Raw genomic sequence first — 21,509 nt, forward strand, 5'->3', positions numbered from 1 at the left:
GCCCGCAGGGAGTGTTCGCACCGCCCCTCCCTGGGCGCAGGGGCCTAGCATGCCAGGCGAGCTTGGGGCAGCGACTGCGGGCATGTAACCTTTGACCCCACACGTGGAACAGCTTTGTGTCAAGGACTGAGATCTTTTTCCTTCTTTTCTTTTTAAGCCTCTGATAGTGACTGCTCTGCGTTTTGCTTTATTTGGGCACTAAGATGGGCGCGGCCGAGTGCGGCCCTGGGCGGAGGTGGGGGGAGAGTGCGAGGTCTGCTGTTTCTTAGTGACATCACTGGAAGGTACAGAGAGACATCTGTGCCCAGAGATGCAGCCAACTGTCCCCACAGAGCAAAGTTCAAGTACCAAGTTAAGTGGTGCCTGTTTCCGTGAACAGCCTTGTTGGGGAAGATGATCTGAAGAGGCATCAGTGGTCAAAAGACCTAATCGTAAGCACTCCTGTCCACGTTCGCTTACGAAACCACCGTGCACTCTCACAGCCACGCGTGCCCCTAATGGAGATGGTCTTTAGAGGCTGGTGTCTCCCCTGGAGATGGAGCTGACAGGCATGCCGGGAAGCCATGTACCCCAGGTCTCGGGTCTGTGGTTGGAAGTGCGGACGTAGGGGTCTTCTAGGTCGGCCAATGCCGAGTTGAACCCCAACTGAAGGGAGCTTGTGGCTTTCGTGGCCCGAGGATGCAGTGACCCACCAGCTCACAGGAGTGCCCAGTGGGTGCTTTGTGTTAATTGATAAAGAGCTATGGCTCATTTTTGATAGATAATATGTATTTATTAAATGTATTAACGTGTGTTTTATAATGTACCTTCATCCTCTGCTGGCTGACTGTCGAGTACTTATGAGAAACAAAAATTAAAGAAATTTCAAGACAATCAATATGCACTATACATGACTGTATATAACTATTACAAAGGTTGTAATAGGTTGAAAAGGTTGTAAAGCATTGGCAGATGGATTTTATTTCAACATGCTATTCTTAACACAGAAATAAAGGCTTTACTATTTACGTAAGATGTGTGGTAGCTTGTCAATACAACCACAAGGCTACGCCTATGGCTCTTTGAATGGGAAAATCCTGGTTAATGGCAAACCACTGACCCAATGAGGGTCACCCATCAGCTTGCCCACCGAGTGAGGAGTCTGCTGGGTGTGGGGCCTGACTCATCTTGGTGGTGGGAAGGTAAGGCCATCTCCTTTGGAAGTGACCACAGGCAGCAAGGCCTGCCGTGAAGAGCAGGTACCAGATAAACTAAGACCACGCAGGGGTTGAGACTTAAATTTAAACATGGCTCTTTGCCAAAGTGGGACACAGGTAACCAGGACACTTCACTGCTTGCAACTAGAGTTTGTTGTACATTTTAAAGGCGACTGGTGCAGAAGAACACTGAGGCACTGAAGAAATAGATGGCTGAAAGAATAAAATTTAGGGATAATGCAGAAAGACCAGTAAAGTAAGAATTACTTGCACTTACAACAAGTGCTGTCTTATGTTTTCTAGCCAGTAAATCTACTAGGTAAATAGCAAGAGGAAGCATAACTTGGACTCTGCCTGAACCTGGTCCCTGGTCAAGGAGCGGAGGTCAGGGAGACAGCAGCCTCTTCCTCCTTCACCTCCTCCTCCTCCTCCATGGTTTGTTTCACTGCAAATAAACAAAAGAAAAGGTCAGGACTGGATTACCCGCCTGGACAGACTTGTCATTGGGAAGTCGAGAACAGGTGTGTGGAGAAGGCCAGTTGTACCAGCTGCTGGGCTGTCTCCAAACCTGCACATGGGTACATGGCCACCTTAGGTCGGCTCCGCAGGTCAGAGTGCACTTGCAGGAGGGGACTGAAGGAGGAAGTTTTTCTGAAGATGACAGATTCCAGCTCTGGCCTCAGCCCTGTGTGTCACCACTCACCCCCCAAATTAAAAACTCCAGATAGCTTGGGGTCAGTACAAGATCAGAAGAGCATCTTTTCAAGACTTTCATGGTCTGGGATCCTGATTTTGAGTCAGCCAAAGAGGAAAGGGAGCTGAACACAGTGTGGCACTGTTGTAAGGAACACTGTCCCGGCAGATAACAGCGCCTCCCCCCAAATATGCACCGGTCTCCTGGTGGGGGGAGGGAGCCTTTGGGAAGACTTGTTACTCTTGGCTCTAGTGTCAGGTCCTGCCCGATGTGGGTGCCTGAGGCTGTTCTAGGCAAGGCACAGGCACAGCTGGCTTTTGTGGAGAGCCAGGTGGGACAGAAAGGATGGTGGTTTCACCATGGGGCAGGGTTCAGGCCAGCCACTTGGTCCTGGTCCTGGCCTCCCAGTGACTAAGGCCACACACAGGCAGACCACAGCCCAGGGGAGGCGTGGACCCCGACCCCAGGTGGGAGCGGTTGAAGCTTCGGGCAGAGCAGGCCAGCCTAGCAGCTTCCGGCTCAGGCGACACAGACTGCCCAAGGGACAGGGTTTATTCAAAGTCCATTTCCAAATCACCTCTGTGTGGACTTGCAATTTCAACATTTCCATTGGCCCCGCCCCTACTTCCCATCCTGGCCCTGCCCCATCCCACCAACCTGGCCCCGCCCCCCGCCTCCCCATCCTGACATTGCTGGTGTGTAAAGATCCCCAGCTGACAAAGGAAGAATTGGAAATGGCATCCCCCAGAGTCGCCTCTGTTTAATAACTAGCAAAATGCGTACTGCATTTATTTAGGTTCTCATGACTGTATTAACCCAGACAAGAAAAATACTGCCAATACCTGGAGCTGTGCTCTGGGAGCATGAAACACTTCTCAGTGCGCGCCCTTCTGTGCCACGTGTCTGGGAGATCCCAGTGAAGACCCTGTTGGCTGGCAGGTGATGAGGCCCCACAGACGACCACACACAGCTGGCCTCCCAGCCGTGCTGACCATGTTTAGAACTGACTGAGGTGGCCCCCTGATGGGCAGCGTTTGCCAGTTCCAGTGGAGGGCCTGGCATGGAGCTGGGAAGCTGGCCCGGGGACAGTGTGCAGGTAGACACAGGTACCACTGAGCTCTCCAGAGGTGGGACCAGCAACATTTGCATCACTGGGCACCTGGGAGAAACGCAAATCCCTGACCCACAGTCAGAGCTGCCTGTGGAGCATGCTGTGTGCTCCCTGACCTCTGGCAGGTGCTGACGCCTGACTCTGGTCCTTGGCTGCACTTAAGAGCCTGGGCGGCCCCTGAAGCCTACTGTGCCTGGTCTCACCCAGACCTTCTGGGCCTGGGCCTGGGCCCGGCCTCAGGACTCATTCAAAGCCCCATGTGTGCTGACCAGTTAGGGTTGAGAAACTCGAACCACGACTGGAGCCCCTTGAAGACAGGACCCGCCCTGGCCAGTATGCCTCCGTGGACAGAGCCCCCGCATGCGACTGCAGGTCCCAGGTTCCGTTCTGCTCAGGGCGCAGGCCTGGGCGGCAGCCTCGACCCCTGGGCGCGTGCAAGAGGCAGCCAGTCAATGATCCTCATCACTGATGTTCCTCTCTCTCCCTGCCTCTCTGAAATCAATAACAATATATTTTAAAAAAGAAATATGACCCTAAAGACCCCCAGCCGTTCAGCTCAGCGGCATTCTCTGTGCCTACAGCTGGTAGCCAGACCCACAGCACCGCTAATGCTGTGGGAGGGGGACTGGCTTTGGGGGTGGGGGGCTCCAGCTTTGGGCTCTCTAGCTCCTCAACCCTCCCCGAAGGCAACCCTGATGTCTGCGTCCTGGAATTTTACCCAGTTCCTACCCATACCTACAACCTCTCTCCCTAACTCTACACTTTGGCCCCGTCTCTTTCAGATCACAAGCCTGGAGGGAGGAGATGGCAAGGGATGCTAGGGACCCTTCTTTAAGCTGTAGTCAAGATATGACCCCAGCATGTCCAACCTGCGGCCGGCGGGCTGCTCGACCTAAAGGGCCTGAACAGGTGGTTGTGGAGCCTCCCCGTGCCCGCCCCACCCCAGGCAATTAGTCAGAATCTGTGTGGTGCAGCCGCTGGAGAGCTGGCCCTTCCGTGAGCCAGGCGGACATCTCCCCACAGAGCAGTGCCCCGCCGCATCTGCCCGGAAAGCCCAGCACGCACGGACTGGCAGATGTGGACTAGCACATTCCTGACATCAGAGCGTGGAAAGCAACCCGGGCGCCCGTCCAGCTCTCTGGGTGAAGGCCTCGTGGGCTAAGTGGACCACGAGCTCCCCTCAGCTCAGACCCATCCTCAGGCTGGAGGCAGGTGTGGAGTGGGAGTGGCCCACTGTGTGCTTCTGTGTGCAGCAGGTCTAGCCACTGAGGGATGCACCTAAGATGGAAAGAACTCTAAAGAAAAGCCAAGAGCCATTATCACCAAGTGAGGGACAGTGGCTTCCCAGGACAGCTCTGAAAGTGTGGCGGCCTCTGCTGCCTCAATGGGGGGTCAGGGGGTGTGCTTCATAGGCACTGAGTTTGCATGTTTACAGCCCTCCCGGGAAAAGAGAAAAGAAATGAGCATGGGAGTAACAGGAACTTACAAAGAACCTGAGAGGAGCGGTTAACTGCCTGGGGAGGGTGGGGCCGGACTGAGTGGAGTCCCCATCAGTGTTAGCAGGAAGTCAGAAAATGCCCCAAACCCGACCGTCTGTTAGGGATGCAGACGGACGGCCCAGAGGCCAGCGGGAGTGAGCGGGACGGTCTGAGAGGGCAGCACACGTGCGCATTCTGTCCGCTTTCTCTCAGGCGTCTTTCTGGCCATGGGACACGGTGCAGGGGTTACTTTGCTAAAAATGTGAAAACAATGACGTCTCCTCAGTGGTTTCCCCCTGGGCTTGGCAGACACAGCTGGCACAGGTAGGTGCTGGGGTGGGGGGTGGGGAGTGGGGGGTGGGGGAGTGGAGACAGCGGCGGCTCCCACCTCGCATGGAGGCCACTGGCATGCCCGCCTGCCCTGGTCCCCTTGGAGGCAGCGCACACCCATTCTAGGAGGACGGAGGCGGAGCCCTGCGGACGCACCATCCCTTCTGCTCCAGGTAAGGCGACAGGACAGGAAAGGCCCTGCATGCTAACATGCCTCCTCTTGGCCAGCCGAGGCCTCCATCCCGGCACGAGGGGCTGCCTGAGGCTGCAGATGTAGGAGCAAGTTTAGGGGCCACCGTTCACTTGGTGTTGCCCAGACATGGCCTTGGCATCAAGGATCAGGCACAAAGGCCAATTCATGGGCCCCCGCCCGGGCCTTCAGGGTCTGAATCTCAGGAGGGCCTGAGGGCCCCCACCCCCACTTGAGAGATTGTTTGATGGGACAAGTGTGGGAAAGATGGGAAAGAGCCATTCAGCCTCGCCCAGGTCTGAGGACCCGCCCCTGAGGATGCTGGGAGCAGCCAGGAGAGGACTGCAGGGCTCAGCACCAAACAGCCTAGAGCCACACACTCCACACGCACTCAATGGGGTTGTTGTAGGGCACAGTCTGACCTCAGGGAACTCACAGTCTAGGACAGTGATGGCGGACCTTTTGAGTTCAGCGTGTCAGCATTTTGAAAAACCCTAACTTAACTCTGGTGCCGTGTCACATATAGAAATGTTTTGATATTTGCAATCATAGTAAAACAAAGGTTTATATTTTTGATATTTATTTTATATATTTAAATGCCATTTAACAAAGAAAAATCAACCAAAAAAATGAGTTCGTGTGTCACCTCTGACACGCATGTCATAGGTTCGCCATCACTGGTCTAGGAGGAGGCGGGATAATAAACAGGGAGTTACAGGAACCACAAGATACTCACATACCAGGGAGATGCCGCTCCAGAAAATGCTCATCCATCACGGCTCAGGCCCCAAACAAAGGGGCAGCTTCCCACTCTCCACACAGCAACTTCGCACAAGAAGCCTTACATTTTCATTTTTGGTTAATCCTCAACAGAGGATGTTTTTCCCATTGATTTTTAGAGAGAGTGGAAGGGAGGGAGGGGCAGGGAGAAAGAGAGGAACATCGATGCGAGAGAGACACATCGATTGGTTGCCTCCTACCTGTGCCCATATTAAACTCGAGACCCCTCAGTCTGTGGGCCAATGCCCTGATCACTGGGAAAACTGGCTAGGGCAAATATTAAAATTTTAATCCAATTAGCACCCAGTTTCTGGGACTCTGGAATAAGAGCAAACACCTCCATGGTACTTCCTGACCCCTTTATACGTATGAAGTGGTAGTGAGGTAGGCGCTGCCATTTCCCCCAATCATACAGATGAGGAGACTGAGGCACAAAGGGTCCATGTAACTGGTCCGAGATCACACTGGACCTGGCTGCCTGGCTCCTGTGTCCATGCCCTTAACCTCCATAGGTCACAATCTCACAGGTCTCTCCCTGAGAGAGGAAGATTTCTGTAATCATGGACATGCCACGATGCCACAGACGACGGCATGCATTACTGTGTAGACCAGCGGTTCTCAACCTGTTGGTCGCGACCCCTTTGGAGGTCGAACGACCCTTTCACAGGGGTCGCGTAAGACCATCGGAAAACACATATATAATTACATATTGTTTTGTGATTGATCACTATGCTTTAATTATGTTCAATTTGTAACAATGAAAATACATCCTGCATATCAGATATTTACATTACGATTCATAACAGTAGCAAAATTACAGTTATGAAGTAGCAACGAAAATAATTTTATGGTTGGGGGTCACCACAACATGAGGAACTGTATTAAAGGGTCACGGCATTAGGAAGGTTGAGAACCACTGGTGTAGACAGTCGGGTACAACCTACACCTCCAGCAAGAGCAGAATGGCTAGGTATCTGATGAATGGATGCAGCCCTTAAAACGTGATGCTTTTGCAAAGCTTGAAAGAAGAGGTGAAATGTCCAGGGGAAAACACAGGGGCACATTTCCTGTAACTTTAATGATGCATGTTTGAAAGCTGAAATTTGCATCTAGAAATATCATGGGGACAGGCGGATGGTGCAGGGAGCTGTGCTCTTGCGAGGTGGAAGCCAGCGTGGCCTCGCTGCAGGTCAGGCAGTTCTGCACGCGGCCAGCACTGCCCCCTTCTTCCCTCTGGCCTTTCTGGGTTAAAAGGTTTTTCCAGAACAAGTGACTCCTCCTTTACAGGCGCTCCTGGTGAGATGTTCTCAGTACATCTTACCACGTGACTGCCCCGCACCAAGCTGCATTCAGTGCCCCACTAAGTGATGGCCCAGCATCTCCGCTGTGTTTATAACAACAAGCAAAGAGCACTACACAGGCCAATGACTGACAGGAAATGGGTGGACTGTTTTTCCCAAATGTCTACAGCATACATGCATCGCTATACAATTGGGAAAAACTTTCTCTCAGAAAGAATTATTGGAAAATATATCAGACAGAAGAAAAAAGACTTTCAGGGAACCCACACTTCCACCATGTCCCTGCCATCAGTCAGAGCCCAAACGGAGAAAGGCCTGATGGAAGAAGGGCCCAGGGCCAGCTGGTAGCGGCGGCGACCTCCCAGTCCCCTCAGACCCACTGCGGGAGACCAGGAGACCTACCCAAAGGTGAGGTTGCCGTGGTAGAGGTGACCATTCCCAATACGTTAACAAAATGTTTTCTGGGAAAGGTTTCTACAGAATTCCTAGAAAAACATTTTCCCCTCCATTTGCTTGCTAATAGAAGGGTAGGCTTTGGAATCAAGCAGGCCTAGTGTTCAAACTCTGACTTGACCTTTAGTGCTGTAGCTGGGTGACCCCACCTCCAGCCTCACCTTCCTCACTTGAGTGACTTGAGCAAATCTCTCCACCTTTTTAAAAAATATATATATTTTTTATTGATTTCAGAGAGGAAAAGAGAGGGAGAGAAAGAAACATCAGTGATGAGAGAGAATCATTGATCAGCTGCCTCCAGCACGTCCCCCACTGGGGATCGAGTCCGCAACCCAGGCGTGTGCCCTGACCAGGAATCCAACCGGGGCCTCCTGGTTCATAGGTTAGCGCTCAACCACTGAGCCACCCAGCCGGGCTCTCCACCTTTGGAAGCCTCAGCTCCCTCATCTATAAAATGGCGCTCTGGCCACGGCCTCTCATCCCTCCATCTAGTAGCTCCCGACTCACTCCCAGTTGCAGACCAGGGCCGATGCCGGACACCCTGTGCCAGGACACCCTGTGGGGCCCTGAGCTTCTGCGCAGCAGTCATCCCAGGTGGAAGGTGTGCTTGTGACTGGAATAGCAATGGCTTTCCCTCAAGACTTCCAGTTACCAGCATAACAAGGCATTGACTCATGGTCTCCTGTGTCCCCGCACCCGGCAGGCAGGCCTGGTCCCACACAGCAGATCGGTGGATCTTTGCTGAACAATAAATGAAACCTCACCTAGCTTCCTGTGTCAGCCCCACCCCCTCTCTCTGCCTCCAGGCTGTTAAAAGGACAGACATCTTCCCCAGAAATGCATGCCTGCTGCAGCAAGTGGGAACACCCAGGTCTCAGCATTAGAGAGGGCCGCTGGGAGCCAGTGGGCTCTTGGCTGACTGCCGGCGCCCTCAGCCTGCTGGCAGGCCCTCTGCAGACTTGAGCCCTCACCTATGAAGCTGGGTTTCTCTCGGGCCTTGATGCACAGGCCAACCTTGATATTTACACGTGAACTGAAATGTACAAAAGTCCACCAGAAACCTGCCTGGCACACAACAGGCGCAGAGTAAGGTGTTTCTCACCAGGATGAGAGCCCTGTCCGCTTAGTTAGCCCTGCTGCTGATACGAGGTGACCAAACACTCTAACTTGGGGCGCCTTCAGCCCGCTCCTGGCGTCAGCACCGCTGTGTGTGCTGCACTAGCCAGGCGGAGCCCTGCTCCCAGAAGCTATGTTTGAATTAAAACCTAAGTGTTTTCAATATGTAAACGACATCTTCAGTGGCTACACAAATGGAGGTAAGCCCGCTCACAGACATTGCTATGAAACGATCCCAGGAAACTAACCTTACAGACCTACACCGATTTAGAAATGAAGATATCTGTTTGGTGCATGACATCAAAACACTTCTCTGGTTAATGTGGGATATTAACCATTATAACTGCAATTCCCAGGCTTATAGGAAAGGCCTCAATGTCACCCCAATTCCTCACAGGATTACTGCTACATGTCGGCTGCGTTTGCAACTTTTAATATAGCTAATGAGCCTAACCGGTTTGGCTCAGTGGATAGAGCGTCAGCCTGCAGACTGAAAGGTCCCAGGTTTGATTCAGGCCAAGGGCATGTACCTTGGTTGCAGGCACATCCCCAGTAGGGGGTGTGCAGGAGGCAGCTGATGGACGTTTCTCTCTCATCGATGTTTCTAACTCTATCCCTCTCCCTTCCTCTCTGTAAAAAATCAACAAAATATATTAAAAAACAAACCAAAAAAACCCTGTGGATCTTTTTATAAAAAATAAATAAGTACATTTATCTAAAGTTTAAAAATATATATATAGCTAACGACAACAACAACAACGATGACAATACTCATCGTTTTAAATACTGTGTAGTGAGTTTCTATAATAGGTCGTGTTTGTGCGAGGCCACATATCTACTCCTACATTGTCTTCAATCTTCAAAACAATTCTGCTAAGGCATTATCTCCATTTTCAGATGAGAACACTGAGGCTCAGAAAGGTCAATGACTTTTCTAAGTTGCAAATGTGGGATTTGAGACATCTGTCTGTGCTGTTCTACTACTCTGAGGGAAGTCACATCAAAGTTTGATTTAAAAGTTAGTGTCTTTAATATGTAAAAATATCTTCAGTAGCTACACAAACAAAATTTAACTCTCTTAGGAATGAAGGCAGTCACAACAGCAATATTTACAATAGCGAAATTTAGAAAAAAGTGCCTAATAAGAAAATAACTAAATTATTTAGCTAATCATCCTATATACTAAAAGCCTACTATGCATATTAACTGAATGATGGTGGTACGACTGGTCGCTATTACATGCACCAACCAGCAGGGGGCAGACACTCAACACAGGGAACTGCCTCCAGCCCGCAGGCCCCAGGCCAGCCAAGGTGGGTGCCAGCGGGGCCCCCCTGATTGCCCTGCCGGTCGCCCCACAGATGGGCCCTGATCGCCGGCCAGGGCTAGGGACCCTTCCTGTGCACGAATTTCACATACCAGGCCTCTAGTGTACACAATCAGTTTATAACATATGGGGGATATGTTTATGATATAAAGTTAAGTAAAGAAAACAGGGACACATGAAAATAATTGCTGTGGAATATGATCTCGCTGATGTAAAATTAAAGATAAGAGATGCATTTTTGGTTTGATTCCTGGTCAGGACACATACGGGAGGCAGCCTATTGATGTTTCTCTCTCACATTGATGTTTCTCTCCCTCCCTTCCTCCCTCCATAAAACCAATAAAAACATGTCCTCTGGTAAGGATTAAAAAAACAAAACAAAAAACATTGACAAGAAAGATGACAACTGAAAATTCAAAAAAAACCAGAAAAGCAAAACAACCTTAATTAAAAAAAAAAAAAAAAAAAACCAGAATAAAGTTGGAGGACTCACACTTTCTGATTTAAAAACTTACTAGAAAGATACAATAATTGAGACAGTGTGGTACTGGTATAAGGAGAGACAGATAGGTCAATGGAGTCAAATTGAAAGTCCAGAAAAATTCTCACATTTATGACCAACTGATTTTCAGCAAGCGGGCCAGAGCCATTCAGTGGGGAAAGGACAGTGTGAACACACAGGGCTGGGACAACTGGATATCCATGTGCAAAAGAATGGAGTGGGACCTCTATCTCATACCACAGACAAAATCAACTCAAAACCCACCAAAGACCTGAAAGAAAGCACTAAAATCATAAAGCTCTTAGAAAAAGTCCAATCTTTGTGACCTTGGATTAAACAATTGTTTCTTAGGTATGACACCAAAAGCACAAAGCAACAAATGAAAAAATAAATGACTATCAAAATTAAAAATTCTTGTTCTTCAAAAAACACCTAGAAAGTGAAAAGATAACCATAAAACTCAAATCATGTTGCTGGGGTCCAACCCCAGCAAGTCCAGGGGTCCCCAAAGGTGTGGACGGAGTCGGCGAAGAAGGAATGACACAGAGACAGCGTTCAGTTGATCAGCAGCCTAGCCAGGATCTCTAGCCAGGTTCTGTGTCCATGTTCTCTTGCTAGGTTCTCCAGCCAGGTTCTCCAGGTTCTCCAGCCAGGTTCTGTAGCCATGTTCCCTCACTAGGTTCTCCAGCCAGGTTCAGTCACCAGGTTCTAGTCAGGTTCTCTTGCCATGTTCTATACAGGTTCTGTAGCAAGGTTCTGTCTCTAGGATCTTCAGCCAGGTTCTCTCGCTAGGTTCTGTCTCTAGGTTCTGTGTCCTGTTGTATTGTTACATCTGTATTTATACCAGTTGATTCCAATCCTATCAATCTCTATTCCAAAGGTTAGGGCATTTCTTATCTCCATTCCAGGGAGTAAAGATTATGTAGCTTAAGTGTGATTGTTCGTAGTTAAAGTGATTAACTCCCCACCTGGCACTTAGTTAAGGGGTTTTATTCCCTCCCTAACTTCAGGGGAAAATCCCTACCTGGGGAAACAACCTTTCTCGGAGAGGTGACCTTGGTTAAAACACATAGCACCAAGAAGGTTAGCAAACATATTAAGAACAGTATGCCATATACACCAGGTCCCTTGAAACATATGCTGTGCAGATGTTTCTTTCCTGCAGCGACTGTGTCAAGCAGCAAGGATGGACCGGCTTCCGGCATCATGTGTCTGATAAGAGACTTGTATCTAGGGTATATAAAGAGCTCTTACAACTCAGCAATGAAAAGACAATCCAATTAAAAAGGCAAAGGATCTGAACAGACACCCAGAAGAGGCCCAGGAAGCTGTGCAACTTTGCCAGGCTCCGTGGAAACCCGACTGAAACCCCATGCGACCCCTCCACACCCACGGGGTCGGCTGTGTCCCATGGAGGGCGACAAGTCAGCGTGGACGCGCAGAAGCTGGAGCCTCACACGGCACTGGCTCTGAATATAGATGGGAATAGTCTGGCAGTTACGCAAACAGCTGAATCTAAAGTTGGTCACCCTACGACCCTGCGATTACCTTCCTAGGTATAGACCCAACGGAAATGAAAACGTGTCCACACAAAACCTGCACACCGATGTGTGTAGCAGCACTGTTTGCACAGCCAAAAAGGAGAAACAATTCAACATCACTGCTGATGAATGGATGGAGCGAGATGGAACACATCCAAACCACAGAACATCACTTGGCCTTGCCATGGGAGGGATCGGGCACCCCCACATTCCGATATGGAAGCCTATGGGACATGGGGCCTTTCAGGAGGTGAGTGAGGTTAATGAGGTCACAGGGTGGAACCCCAATCCAATAGAACTGGTCCTCAAATAAGTAGGAAGAGATACCAGTGCTCTCCCCTCCACTCTGTGAGGACACAGTGGAGGGCAGCTTCTGTGAGCCAGGAGGAGAGCTCTCACCCAAACCCAGCCCGTGGGTGCCTGACCTCGGCTGCCAGCCTCCAGGTCATGGGGAATGAATGCCTGCTGCCTGACCTCCAGGCTGTGGCATCCTGTTAAGGAAGCCGCACTAATTCAAGCCATAAAAATAAATTAAGTATTGCTACTGCCTCAACATGGATGCCCCTGGAAAACACAGTGCAAAGTGACAGAAGCCCATCTCAAAAGCAGATCTAGAGACAGAGGGTGATGAGGAGCGGCCGCTGGGGGAAGGTCTGGCGAGCATGGCTAGGGGAGTAGGGTTTCTTTGGGGGATGACAAAAATGTGCAAACATTGTCTGTAGCAATGGTTGCAAATCCTGTGAATATAGTAAATTGTACACTCTGAATTTTACGACATACTAGAGGCCCGGTGCACAAAATTCATGCACCGGTAGGGTCCCTAGGCCTGGCCAGTGATCAGGGCCAATCGGGACCCTCTGGCTGCTGGCCAGGGCCTCCCTTCCCTGGCTGTGGCCTGGGCCTTCCTTTGTTCAGCACTGCCCCCTGGTGGTCAGTGTACATCATAGCAAGCGAGCAAACTCCTGAGGGGAAAATTTGCACATTAGGCTTTTATATATATAGATTAATTATATCTCAAAAAGCTGTTTGTTTTTTGTTTAAAAAGGATGCCATTTCGGCACTTCCGGCGTTGCCATGGTGGCTAATGCTACCACTAACTTGTCACAGCTGCTGCCTCTAGAGCTTGTGGACAAGTGTATAGGATCAAGAATTCACATCATGATGAAGAGTGATAAGGAAATTGTTGGCACGCTTCTAGGATTTGATGACTTTGTCAATATAGCACTGTAAGATGTCACTGAGTTTGAAATCACACTAGAAGGAAGAGGATCACTAAATTAGACCAGATTTTGCTAAATGGAAATAATATAACAATGTTGGTTCCTGCAGGAGAAGGACCTGAAGTATGAATGGATTTCCTTGACTTATGCTAGATTCTGTTTTGTCTTATAATGACAACAAAATATAATTTTTTTTAAACCTTTCACTGTCTGGATTCTGTGAAGCCAAGTTTCCTGTTAAAGAGAAATGCTTTGAAGAGGCATTGTAAATGCCATTTTTTTAAGTTAATCATGTTTATCTTGGAGAAAAAAAAAGAACATTGAAGACTAAAATAAAGGTGGTTTTGGTAAAAAAAAAAAAAAAAAAAGGATGCCATTTCAATAGTGGTCATCTCTGGGTGTGAGGCCTACAATGACTTACTTTTTTTGAGCAATTCTCCACAAAGAGCAAATACTACTTGTATAATCAGTTAAGAAGAAAGTAATTTTTGAAAATTCTGTTAAAACAAATGCCAACAGTATTCACCTTTTCTACAAAATGGATAAAACTCACCCTCTGTGGAGTGGACACACCATGCCCTCGTCACAGCTTCTCAGAGCCCATGTTCTCCACAGCCATGGTCCGTGGGAGAGGCACAGCCTCAGTGTTGCAAACAAGACAAATTCCTGTTTTCTCCCTTAATGTAGGTATAGCAAGCTTCCTCCCTGAAAGGGTTTGAGACCAGTGTACAACCAAATCTATACTAATAATAGAGGAATATGCAAATTGTCTGAGATGCTGTCACAGTAACAGTAACAACCAGCAGGCTTCCTGGGGCAACCAGGCCAGCAGAGGGGTTAGTGAGGGGCAACTAAATGACTGAACAGCAGGCTTCGTGGGGCAACCAGGCCAGCAAGGGGGTTAGCAAGGGATGACCAAACAACTGAACAGCAGGCTGCGTGGGTGATCGGGCCGGCGGGGGTGGGGGGGGGCAGTTGGGGGTGATCAGGTCGGTGGAGAGGGCAGTTAGGGGTGATCACGCCAGTAGGCAGAGGCGGTTAGGGGTGATCAGGCTGGCAGGGGGGGCAGTTAGGGGCGATCAGGCAGGCAGGCAAGGTGAGCAGTTAGGAGCCAGCATTCCCAGATTGTGAGAGGAATCCCCCGAGGGGTTCTGGATTGGAGAGGGTGCCGGCTGGGCTGAGGGGAACCCTCAAGCACCGGGCCCCTAATATAGTTAATAAAGAGAGAAAAGAGAACCCTGTCAGAAGAGAAGTGGAGTAACCAGGAGAATTCATAAGTTGCAATAAATGAGCTTTATGTGGGACTTGGAGGTTCCTGGCAGACAGGCCAAAAGGAGGTGTTGGGAAAGAAGCAGACTGTTTCCTCAAGGGAAGCAACATCCTCCCTGATAACCACCTGCTAAATAACATTTCTTTCTTTTTTAAAATTGATTTCAGAAACATCACTGATGAAAGAGAACCAGTGATCAGCTGCCTCCTGCACACCCCCCACTGGGGATCGAGCCCACGACCCGGGCATATGCCTGACTGGGAATTGAACCGTGACCTCCTTGTTCTGAGGTCAATGTTCAACCACTGAGCCATGCCAGGAGGGCTAAATAAACATGCTTCTCCCCGGCATGTTACCTCCATAAAGAACGTGTGTGCTCCGCAGAATGTGGGGCAAGAGGCAGGACACATGGGCTTTGACTCATGATATATCTGAGTGTGCATAGATATACCATGAGTCAAAGCCCACATGTCCAGGACCTAACCCAGCAGGACAGCATGGCTGCGCTCTGCATGCAGACCCCTAGCACACGGAGAGCCTGGCCCGCGCCCGGGCGCCTCCCAGGGCCTGTTTCTCCGGGGCCACAACGAACATCACCACCACCACTTCCTGTCCATCCACCAGGCCTGCATGCGGCAATAAACGTGTGGACGCGGTCAGCTCTTTGTTAACTGGCCTGCAGAGCACATACTAGATGGGGACAGCCAGGGCACAGGGGTGGGAGCCAGGTGGCCGGGAGGACCCCTGAGAAGGTGACAGTCCACAGAGCCTTGAAGGTGAGGGAACAAGCCAGGCGGTAATTTGGGGTCTGTGCATTCACTTCTTTCTCCCAATTTTTTATTGTGGTTAAATACAATTCACCATGAACCGTTTTAAAGCGCCAGCACAGGGCCCTGGGCACGTGCACACACCTCCGCGCTCTCTCGTCTTGCAGAGCTGACGCTGTCCCATCGCACACTCGCTCCCACTGTCCCTCCTTCCAGGCCCGGCAGCCTCAGCCCACTCTCTGTCTCTGTAAGTCTGACCACTCTGGGCACCTCACATAACTGGAGTCACACGTACTTGTCCTTTTGTGTCTGGCTTATTTCGCTTACATAATGTCCTCAGGGTTCATCCACGTTGTAGTGTATGTCAGAGTGTCCTTCTTAATAATATTCCCTTGTATGGACAGACCACAGTTTCCTTATCTATTCATCCATTAATGGACACTTGGCTTAATTCCACTTTTTACCCATCATAAATAACACTGCTATGAACATGTGTGTACAAATATCTCATTGCTGGATCATATGGTAATTCTATTTTTAATTTTGAAAGAAACCACATTATCTGCACCATTTTACATTCCTACCACCAACAATGCACAAAGGCTCCAATTTCTCCACATCTTTGCCAATACTTCCTATTTTTATAGTGTCCATCCTAATGGATATGGGATCATCTGTGCCTTCATTTTTATTATTTTTGTGACAACTTTGTCAAGATATAACTCACATACCACAACAATGCACCTATTTAAAGTACATATTTCAATGGTTCTCAGTATAATCACGGACAGGTGCAACCATCAATACAATACATTTTACATTTTCATCACCCCCAAACCCATTAGCTATCAGCCCTCATCCCCCGCCCTAGGCAACCGCCAACCCACTCTCTGCTCCTGTAGCTGAGCCTGTTCTGGGCAGTTCACAGAAGTGGACTCACACTCCACGTGGCCTTCTGTCTGCTTCTCCAAGGCGCACCCGGCGGGAGCAGTGCCAGCCCCTCGCTCGCTCTGTGGGGTGGCCCCGGGTGCAGCTGGAGAGCATGAGCCCGGCCCGCCTCCGCCTCTGCCCTCTGGGCTCAGCTCCCCCTGAGAGGCTGCGCGAGAGCAGGAGGCAGAGGGTGCAGCAGGCAGTGTGAACTCTCTCAGCCCCGCACCCGCACCCGCACCCGGCAGCTGTGCCTAGGGCAAGCGGCTCAGCCTTGGAGCCAGTATCCTCACCCGAGGATATTTTCCCACTGATTTCTAGAGAGCGTGGACGGGAGGGAGAAGGGGGAGAGAGAGAAAGAGAGAGAAACATCGAAGTGAGAGAAACACAACTATTGGCTGCTTCCCACACCCATCCCTACTGGGGCTGGGGAATCTGCCACGGAGGAAGGAGCCCTTGATTGGGAATTGAACCCATGACCCTTCAGTCGGCAGGGCAATGCTCTAACCACTGAGCAAAACCAGCCAGGGCGCCAGGCACATTTCCTAAAAATCTTTATTGTTGAGAATATTACAGATGTCCTTCTTCCCCCCCCCCCCCCCCGCCGCCCCCGGCGCCCCATTGTCCTCCTCCACCCAGATCTCACCCCAACCCAGGCCTTCACCACCCTATTGTCTGTGTACATAGGTAATGCATATATGCACATAAGATCTTTGATTAATCTCTTCCCACACCCTTTCCCCCTTTCCTCTGAGGTTCGTTAGTCTGTAACATGTTTCCATGCATCTGATTGTATTTTAGTCATCAGTTTATTTTGTTCATTAGATTCTTGTTTATTTTGATTTTTAGATTCAATTCTTGATAGATATTTATTGCCATTTTATTGTTCATATTATTGATCATCTTCTTTTTTCTCTTCCTAAAGAACACCCTTCAAGCCCTAGCCATTTTGTCTCAGTGGATAGAGTGTTGGCTGTGGACTGAAGGGTACCAAGTTCGATTCTGGTCAGGGGCACATGCCTGGGTTGCAGGCTTAATCCCCAGTGTGGGGTGTGCAGGAGGCAGCCAATCAGTGATTCTCTCTCATCATTGATGTTTCTATTTCTCTCTTTCTCCCTTTTTTTCTTCTCTGAAATAAATCTATTTATATAAAAGCCTAAGTGACTGGTCAACTGAACAACTGGAATGACTGGTTGACTGGTTGCTATGATGCGCACTGACCACCAGGAGGCAGACACACAATGCAGGAGCTGCCCCCTGGTAGTCAGTGCATTCCCACAGCCAACTTCCCTCGGCTGGCCAACATCATGCGGTTCCTTCCCGCTACGCCCCCCACCCCCTCCCCCAGGCTAGCAAGCCTTGATAGGCCCTGATCACCGGCCAGGCCGAGGGATCCCACCCATGCACGAATTCATGCACCGGGCCTCTAGTAAAAAAAATTTTTTTTTAAAAAAAGAGAAAAAACTGTTTAATTGAACCAAAATTTTTAAAAAATAAAGAATACTCTTCAACATTTCATGTAATACTGATTTGGTGGTGACAAACTATTTTAGCTTTTTCTTGTCTGTGAAGCTTTTTCTGACCTTCAATTCTAAATGAGAGCTTTGCTGGGTAGAGTAATCTTGGTTGTAGGTCCTTTATTTTCATCACTTTGAATATTTCTTGCCACTCCCTTCTGGCCTGCAAGGTTTCTGTTGAGAAATCAACTGACAGTTGTATGGGCACTCCCTTGTAGGTTACAAACTGCTTTCCTCTTACTGCTTTTAAGATTCTCTCTTTGTTTTTAACCTTTGGCATTTTAATTATGATGTGTCTTGGTGTGGGCCTCTTTGGGTTCCTCTTGTTTGGGACTCTCTGTGCTTCCTGGACTTGTAAGTCTGTTTCTTTCACCAGGTAGGGAAAGCTTTCTGTCATTATTTCTTTAAATAGGTTTTCAATATCTTGCTCTTTTTCCCCTCCTTCTGGCACCCTCATGATGTAAATGTTGGTACACTTGAAGTTGTCCCAGAGGCTCTTCATATTTTTGGATTCTTTTTCCTTTTGCTCTTCTGATTGGGTGTTTTTTGCTTCCTCATATTTCAAATTGTTGATTTCATTCTTTGAATCCTCTATTCTATTGTTGATTTCCTGTAAATTATTCTTTATTTCAGTTAGTGTATGCTTAATTTCTGACTGGGCCTTTTTCACATTTTGAAATTCTCACTAAGATCCTTGAAAGTCTCACTAAGTCTCTTGAAGTTCTCATTAAGATCCTTGAGCAACCTTATAACCATTGTTTTGAACTCTATATCCAGTAGTTTGCTTGCTTCCATTTCATTTCTTTCTTTCTGGAGATTTCTTCTGTTCTTTCATTTGTGACATGTTTCTTTGTCTCCATGTTTTGGCTACTTCCCTGGGTTTGTTTCTATGTATTAGGTAGAGCTGCTATGTCTCTTGGAATTGGTAGAGTAGTCTTGTGTACTAGGTGTCCTATAGGACCCAATTGCTCAGCCTCCCCAGTCACCTGAGCTGGGCACTCTATGTGCACCTCTGTGTGGGCTGTGTGCACAGACTTGTTGTGGTTGAGTCTTGGTTGCTGTTGGCATCACTGGGAGGAGTTGACCTCCAGGCCAATTGGCTCTGAGTACCAGCTGTGACTACGGTGAAGAGCTGCTGTGCAGGAAACACCCCTATCGGGCAGGACTTGCTTCAGTGGGGCTTTGGTGCTCACCGAGTCTACCCCTTGAGTGTGTCACTGTGGATGTGTAGAGTTGTAATCTGGTGTGGTCTGACACTGACCACCGGGTGCACTGGGACTGGGGCCTCCCAGGAGATGCAAAGTCAGACACTGCCTGGGCCACCTGGCAAGAGCTACAGAGTGATCTGCAGATGACTGCTACTTGTATTAGGCTTGAAAGTGCCCAGGTGAGGCCAAGCTGTGAAGCAAGACAGGCTGGTGGTAGTGCTGGGTCTTGGGCCTTTTATTGATAGGTTTGGGGCATGCTGACTCAAGATGCTGCTTGTTTAAGATATTTTAGGAAAGTATGAAGACTGAGCCAGGACAGGCCATGCATATGGAAAAACAGGTGCAAACAGCTTGGGTGGGGTCGCAAGTTAGATGGGGTGGGGTCTCAAGGAATCACCAGGGTGGAGGAAACAGACTTTAATTTCTCTTGCAGGCTATAATGGAGAATGTATGAGAGAAAAATTAAAACAGAAGTGACACTTTCAATTTACAGATTATTTCTTCTTAAGGAGCCATGGTATTATCAAAGCAATGATTTCATTTCTAATTAATTATCCCTAAGATAATCATTCTCATTTTACAGTTGGGAAAATGAAGCACAAAGGTTACATCATCCATACAAAGTCCCAAAGTTGGTTGGTGACGACCTGTAAATTGGTACAATGTTTTTGAATGACAATATGATGGTCACTGTCTAAACTTAATAAGTTCATGTTCTTTGACCCAGCAATTCCATTTCTAGAAATTTATCCTACAGAAATCTACACTAATAAAAGACAAAGATGCTAATTGACCGTACCTTTGCTATGCCCAAGCCATACCCACCAGCCAATCAGAGCGAATATATGCAAATTAACCCAACCAAGATGGTGGCTGGCAGCCACAGAGCTGGAGCAAGCAGGAGACTTGGTTGCCCCGGCGATGGAGGAAGCCAAGCTTCCCGCCTGCTCTGGCCGGCTATGGCCTCCGCAAAAGGCAACAAAGTTTCAATTATAGAAGCTAAATAAATCCAAGATACCTGCTTCCAGCCAGCCTCCACTGGGATCTTGGGTGGCTGGGGGCTGTGGCCAGCCTGCAAACAGCCATCAGCCCCTCACCCAGACTGGCCAGGCACCCCAGCGGGGACCCCCACCCTGAAGGGGCTGTGCCCAACCTGCAAACAGCCATCAGCCCCTCACCCAGGCTGGCTAGGCACCCCAGGGGGGACCTCCACCCTGAAGGGGCTGTGGCCAGCCTGTAAATAGCCATCAGCTCCTCACCTAGGATGACCACACCCTCATGGGGTGAGGGTCCCCACTGGGGCCTTGGCCAGCCTGCAAACAGCCATCAGCCCCTCACTCAGACTGGCCAGGCACCCCAGCAGGACCCCCCACCCTGAATGGGGTGTGGCCAACCTGAAAATGGCCCTCAGCCCCTCACCCAGGATGGCCAGGCACCCCAGTGGGGACCCCCACCCTGAAGGGGGTGTGACCAGCTGCAAACAGCCATCAGCCCATCATCCAGGCTGTCCAGGCACCCTAGCAGGACCCCCACCTTGATCCGGGACACACTTCATGGCAAACCAGCCGGCCCCCACCCATGCACCAGGCCTCTATCCTATGTAATAAAAGGGTAATATGCAAATTGACCCTAACAGCAGAGCGACTGGGAATCATTGGTCACTATGACACACACTGACCACCAGGGGGCAGACGCTCAATGCAGGAGCTGCCCCCTGGTGGTCAGTGTGCTTCCACAGGGGAGCTCTGCTCAGCCACAAGCCTGGCTGGCAGCTGCCAGTACAGAGGTGGTGGTGGGAGCCTCTCCCGCCTCCTCAGCAGCACTAAGGATGTCCAACTGCAGCTAGGCCTGCTCCCCGCTTGCAAGTGGACATCCCCTGAGGGCTCCCGGGCTGCCAGAGGGATGTCTGATTGCCAGCTTAGGCCCAATCCCCCGGGGAGTGGGCCTAAGCCAGCAGGTGGTCATCCCCTGAGGTGTCCCACACTGAGAGAGGACACAGGCCAGGCTGAGGGACTCTCCCGAGTGCACAAATTTTTGTGCACCAGCCTCTAGTAGTTCTATAAATAACCAAGAGCATATCTGCAAAAATGATGAGATAGATCTATATATATATTGACATGAAAAGATGTCACTGATATATCACCAAGTGAAGGAAAAAGGAAGTTACAGTAACTATATGTAATTTGTATGTTTTTAAATATAGTGAGGCAAATTTAGTTTACAGTTGTTCATATGGAAAATAATATAATAACTAACAAATAATAATACAAGAATAAACTGTTTTGCATACTCACAACTCTAAACCTACTTTGCCCTACACTGTTTGTATAAATATACTTCTATGTTGGTAGACAGATGGAGAAACACTATGAGCTGACACACTCACAGTGAATGTCTCTGGAAGATAAGTCACTGAGTAGCTGACTTTGCTGTTAGACGACAGAGCATGTGTGTTAGTCACTTGTGGCAGAGCGAATGCCCGAACCCCAGCCCAAGCCCTGGGCTGTGTGCTCTGAGCTCAGTGTCCTGTTTGTAGTGAAGTCCTTGCTGTTCCTCATCCCTCGATGGGCAGGAAACTTGG

The 21,509-nt window shown here is 49.3% G+C and overlaps 1 protein-coding gene and 1 pseudogene across 2 annotated transcripts in view; one reads left to right on the top strand and one right to left on the bottom strand.

The window, feature by feature from the left end:
• Nucleotides 1-794: 794 nt before the first annotated feature.
• Nucleotides 795-21,509, bottom strand: part of IQCK (IQ motif containing K) — a 127,181-nt gene continuing 106,466 nt past the window's right edge. For both annotated transcript variants that reach the window (XM_036310271.1, XM_036310270.1), the window contains one exon: nt 795-1,641. In XM_036310271.1, coding sequence (XP_036166164.1) covers nt 1,639-1,641 — 3 coding nt within the window. In that variant the 3' untranslated portion in view covers nt 795-1,638. The remainder of the gene's footprint in view (nt 1,642-21,509) is intronic.
• LOC118656708 lies at nt 12,994-13,472 on the top strand (annotated as a pseudogene).

Source organism: Myotis myotis, unplaced genomic scaffold (assembly GCF_014108235.1).
Source record: "Myotis myotis isolate mMyoMyo1 unplaced genomic scaffold, mMyoMyo1.p scaffold_m19_p_5, whole genome shotgun sequence".
Taxonomy (NCBI): Eukaryota; Metazoa; Chordata; class Mammalia; order Chiroptera; family Vespertilionidae; genus Myotis; species Myotis myotis.